The following is a 6,000-nucleotide window of genomic DNA, read 5'->3' as shown; positions in this document are numbered from 1 at the left end:
CGCTTATTTAAAAATAGAACATGCATTTCGTAATAGAACGTGAAAGAATCGAAAAAAAAATTAATAGATTTGAGAATAGAGAGAAATTAATAGTTTAGAAAAAAATTAAAATAAACAAAAAACCTAGAAAAATTAAAATGAAAGAAAGATCTTACGACATCTTCTCCGCACAACTTAAGGCATCGTATTTATCAAAATTAAAAGTTAAATCTTGGTCTTCATCTGTAGCGCCATCAGTGTCCATCTTTTCTTTTTCCAACAAATCTACGCTGTTTATTTCCTCTGAGTTTACTACACACGGCACTTCGTTGCTGCTTTTTTTAGAATGAAAAGGGTACTCTGCTTTATTTTTTGCCCTTTTCCTTCTCGATACCTTTGTTTCTTCGCTTGATTCTATTTGTTTTGTTGCGGTTACATTTGTAATTTCCTTGACTACAACGTCGGTTTCCACATTTTCTGCTGTTTCACTTGACAGCGTGTGCTCTTTGTGCTCGAGTATACTTTTTTCAGTAGAAGTTTTTTCCGGGACATTTACGTTTGTCACTGCAGTTGGGTTTTCAACTTTTTTTAATGTTTGCGGTTGCCCGTTGTGTTTGTACCTCAACGTGTACCCGTCGACGTTTTGGTATCTTGGCAACGGGTTAAGGTGGGGGTTTTGCCAGTTCTTTATAACAATTATGACGTTTCCGGTAAATATATTTTCGCCAAAAACATTTACCTTTTGACAGCTAAACGAGTCGAAAACACCTCTCCCAGCGGCGAGGAATTTCCCCAAGGTATTTAAGGCATTGGTACCTCCATTAACTAGCATACCAATTGGTATGTTTTGAACTAAAACATGGACATTTCTGATATATTTCTGTGTTATTGACAAAGTTACGTTTTTAATAACTATTTCTGCTGCAAGAAATTCACTCACTTTACTTGGGTTGCTCACTACAAACTCAAAGAATCGGTTGTTGTAGTGTCTGGTAACCCCCCAGACATAGCACAAAAGATTTTTCTTAGCGAGGACTTCTAGAAACTCTTCCACACTACAGTTAAGATCTCCGTATCTACATAGAAGTACAGTGTATGCATCGTTAGAGAGTGAAGGTTTAAAAATTCCAAGGTTGACTTTATCAGTTTCACCAGAGACTCCAGGTGCCACCACGCTGGCATAACTTTTAGCCATCTCAAAGCGATAAAAGGTAACTTGAAGAAAACCACAAGGCAAACAGGAACAAAAAAAACTAATATAATTCAAAATAGCAATGACGACTTCTTAATAACCATAAACAACAAAATCAGATAAAAACCACAAGCGCGACTAAAAAGTTTCAGTTAGTGTTTTTTTCCGTATTTTTTTTTTTTTTTTTTTTTTTTTTTATATATACCAACCAACTAGAGTGACCTGTAGCTGAAACCAGACTTACACAGGGCCCTAGATGGCAGTTTTTGTTTTATGATTTTTATTTATTTTTTTAGTTTAATGTTTTATATTTTGTTTTCTAGTTTTATTTTTTATATATATATATATTTTTTTTTGATATACTTTTGTTTATGTTTTTACATTTTGGTGGTAAAATAACTTTGTCTGCTGTTCAAAGATTTTTAACTTTCAGCTTGTGGTGTTAGTTTTGCTTTTTTAGATTGGTAGATTTGTTTTTTAAGTGCACGCTCTTCTTGTTTTTTTTCATGGTCAGGTTGAAACTGTGAATATTCCTTTCTCCTTTGATCCCACTCTGCTTTTCTACAGGCTATATATCTATTTCTTAAGGTTTCATCCTCAGTGTTTCTATTAACGTTTTTGAATTCTTTCATGTTGTATGAATACATATCACCTGAATCCATTTGCTGAAATGCAATTGGAATAAGTTGATCAGTTCTTTTTTCAAATGATTTGTACATGCCTACAGCTCTTTCATATTGTACCCATTCATATTTTTTATACACTTTAAACTTTTTCAGTTCTTCTTCACTGCAGTTCAGTCTATCAAATTTCTTAAAAAGATTCCAATTATAATCCACTTTGTCTAAGTGGTACAATTTTAAAAATTCATCAGGCACTTCACATTCATCCTCACTACTTTCATTATTGCTATTATTATCATTACAATCATGGTCGTCTTGACTATCAGCATTAACTTTACTATTATTATCATCTTTACTATCATCTTTATTTTTACTATCGTTATCATCTTTACTATTATCTTTATCCTTACTAGGATTGCCATCTTTCCTATCATCGTCATCTTTACTACCATCGCCATCATTACTTTCATCGTTATCCTTACTATCATCATTATCTTTACTTTCATTGCCATCTTTACTATCATCGTCATCATTTTTTTCATCGTCATCTTTACTATCATCTTTATCTTTATAATCATTCCTATCTTTACTATCATCGCCATCATTACTTTTATCATCATCTTCATTATCATCCTTGAGACTATCCTCTTCTTCACTATCCTGTTCGTTTATTTTATCTGCTACCTTTTTGACTTCGTTGGTTTTACTTGTATCCAAATCGTTCGTTGTTCTTCTTTCGAGATTTGTTTTCAGTTGGGATTCTGTAGCCGTTTCTAATGTTTGTGTTTGTACTTTCTCTTTATATTTATTTACTTCGTTTTCTATTACCGTGCTTTCATTTATTATAATGTGATTTGGATTTTCAATTTCTACATAAGTTGTGTCCAAGCGATTATTATTAGATGGTTTGTTATAATCGTTTGGATCTTTTTGTTGGTTAGTTGTATATTTTTTTTGTGGTCTTCCCACATCTTCTTGACCGTTGTAAATTGCCCTAACTTCATAACCATTTAAGTTAATGAATCTAGGGATTGGCTTTTGAAGGTTGTCCATAATCACGACTATAATACCGGAATAGTATGGCGTTTTGTTTTTAGGTGTACTTCTTAGTAAAGGCTTAGTTCGTAAGTGCCTTCCATATCCCAGCTCCTCGAGGTACTTCCCAGCTGGAAAATTGCTTTCTTCTATTGGCAAACCTAGTATTGATATTGTCACTCTTTTGTTGAAATTCCTGTTTGGGGTAGAGGGGTAGAAAGGATGTTTTACACCATTGATATTAATACCTTTTTCAAGAATTGTATGTTTAATTAAATCATTTTTCATAACAATTTCGATAACTGAGCCATTTCTAATTTGTTGGTAACCAAATAGATATTTGTCATATCCTGACTCTTCAATAGCTAATAGAAAATCGTTGTCACTAACTTTAGTTTGGACTTTACACAAAAGGGTATTTTTAAGGGATTTGTGGTCGTTAATGTAGTTGTTGTTTGTTGTAACTTGGGCATAGGTTTTATAAGCAGCCTGTGCATTAACAATAGTTTGGGCTGTAGCAGCACCAATATCAGTAACTACCTCCATGGACGTTTTTGGGTCGATTTGTAACATGGTAAATAGTACTAACTATATAATACACTCTTAGCTACTCGGACGCTCTGAGGCCAGTAGACCTCTAATGAGGTCTAATCAACCTCTTTAAACTCACACTCTCTTTAACTCACTGAGATCTACGATCTCTACAATCTCTCAGTCACTCAATACACTAAATAAATAAACCAGTACACTCTTATATAACTCGTCCTTGCAACCCGTGGAAGGCGCAAGGTAATACTCACTAAACACTCAGAAGGCCAGTAGACCTTCTATATACTAGTTAGGATCACTAGCTCGCCTAATTAAACTAAGATAAGAACAGATACTACACTTGATCTTAGCCATTAGGCCGAGAAGCGAATCCGTATTTTTACTTTGTATTTACTTGATGGTATCGTGGTTTATTCTCCGCCAGCTAATTGCCTTGTGGAGACCACAATACCAAGGTCCACAAAGACAAGTTCAACTCACGAAGGAGTGTCATAACCTGCTCTGCGGTCCAAGAGTAAAGTGAGTTTGAGAAGAACGAAGATACATTAGAGTAAAAGATAGAAGAAGTCGAGTTAGAAAGATAGCATAGAGAAAGCGGACAGGAATTGCACACGATCTTAGAAAGTGCAATAGTTGGATAAGTCATACCGACCGGGAAGCCGATTCATGACATTGTGTTCATGATCCGACTTAACTTCCCAGTCAGGTAAGTATTTACTTGATTGTAACAATTACTTACAACGATATACATTATGGCACAACGACAAAATTAGATTGTCAGATTTCAGATTATATATACATTTTTGATTGTGGGGTAATAAAAACAAAAGAAATGTTGCACTAATTAAATAAAAAAATAATAATAAGGTTTTATTTATACAAAACGTTAAAACGTATTGAGATTTACGATATCGTAATTAACATTAATAATAAGTCGTTAATGAGTTATGTGTATATATATATATATATATATATATATATATATATATATATATATATATATATATATATATATATATATATATATATATATATATATATATATATATATATATATATATATATATATATATATATATACGGACCCGTAACGTGAAACTTTTTAGAAAAAAGGCAGATTATAATAGTAAATATAAATTTTTCTTAACTTTTCATATAAAAGTTGCTTGAAATAAAGAGAATTTGCAAATAAAGGGGGTCGATCGCACCTGATTACCCTCCTCCCTGCTCTCATATATATTTCAAATTTCATATAAAATTTATTGATTATGTTCAGAAAAAAGCATTTAATTTAGAAGTTTGTTATAACGAAAAAAATAAGTAATATAGTAATAATATAATCTGAGTACATTTTGCCTATAATTACTGTCTTTAGTAAACGAAATATCATCGTTGCAAATAGCATCAAAGGCGTTATTGTCAGAATTGTCATTACCAATAGATTCAGGTGCAATACTAGCCTTCTTTGGTGCCCGACTAGGTATGCTTATTAGTCCGGCTTCTGCCTTGATTACTGCGCGTTTTGCATGCGTTTTAATTGATCCCCGAGCGCCTATCCCACCTTAAGGACGTTAATGCGTTTTTGCGATCTTAGCTGCAGAGAATCTTTAAAAAATAAAAATAAAATCTTTAAAAGAATAGAATCGATAAAAAAAAAACATTTATGCAATTATATAATTATTAAATTCACATTAGCACAACAGTAAAACTTTTTCTGACAAAATAAATAAATTTAGCGGCATAACACCTCGAAAAATGCCCAAACTGTCCCCAAATTATTTGACTTTGAGCGCAAGGTAAAAAAAAAATTTTTAATTTGATTATAATGGTCCAATTTCTTTTTTAGATTATTGTGTATTCTGGTTTTTTCGTATTTGTTGTTTCAAATAAAATAAAGTTTCGCAAAATTTAGTCAAAAAAACAAAACTTTATTGCGTATTTGCCCATAGTTATTTTTTTCCTAAATCTTTTTTTTTTAACTGAAACAATATTTATGAAAAAAACCGGAATACATAACAATCTAAAAAAAATTTGGGTCATTATCACATAGGAAATTTTGTTTTTAGAAAATATTGAGATTTACCTTGCGCTCAAAGCCAAATAATTTGGAAACATTTTAGCGCATTTTTCCGGGGTTTTTTGCTGCTTGAGCACAAGGTAAATGTCAATTTTTTTAGAATTTTTTTTTGTAATCGTATTTTTTTCATATTTGCTCCATATTTGGTTTCTTGTGTATTTTCGTTTTATAATAAAAAAATTTTTGAACACCCCTAATGTCTAGTTTAAAAGCCAAAGAACTCAAGCACAATTTTAACTATCATTGCTAATTGTATATGTATAAATGTATTTCTAATTAGGAGTCGTTCATTAAGAACTTACGCTTTTATTTCAACCCTTCTTCCCCTCCCCCGCATTTTGATATACGCTTTTTTTTAGTACCCTTCACCCCAATAAAAGAACCTACTCTTCTAACGTACCTAACTTCTTTTTAGTTTAGTGTATTCTTTTATAATTTTGATATACGCTTTTTTTTAGTACCCTCCACCTCAATAAAAGAACCTACGCTTTTAACGTACCTACCTTTTTTTTAGTTTAGTGTCTTCTTTCTTTTATAATTGACCC

General features: G+C 32.0%; 1 protein-coding gene and 1 pseudogene across 1 annotated transcript; both read right to left on the bottom strand.

The window, feature by feature from the left end:
• Positions 1-1,593: 1,593 nt before the first annotated feature.
• Positions 1,594-3,375, bottom strand: LOC136074228 (probable ATP-dependent helicase PF08_0048). Its single transcript, XM_065786534.1, has one exon. It carries the CDS (start codon positions 3,373-3,375, stop codon positions 1,594-1,596), a length of 1,782 nt encoding a protein of 593 aa, XP_065642606.1.
• A 238-nt stretch (positions 3,376-3,613) lies between these two features.
• Positions 3,614-3,748, bottom strand: LOC136075636 (U2 spliceosomal RNA; annotated as a pseudogene).
• Between the last annotated feature and the right edge of the window lie 2,252 nt (positions 3,749-6,000).

Source organism: Hydra vulgaris, chromosome 01 (assembly GCF_038396675.1).
Source record: "Hydra vulgaris chromosome 01, alternate assembly HydraT2T_AEP".
Classification (NCBI taxonomy): Eukaryota; Metazoa; Cnidaria; class Hydrozoa; order Anthoathecata; family Hydridae; genus Hydra; species Hydra vulgaris.
Note: the sequence above shows the minus strand (reverse complement) of the source record. Positions and strands in the feature narration are given on the sequence as shown.

What these genes read in the sequence shown, in the direction of transcription:
- LOC136074228 (XM_065786534.1), bottom strand. Translation starts at nt 3,375, where the DNA reads ATGGAGGTAGTTACTGATATTGGTGCTGCTACAGCCCAAACTATTGTT.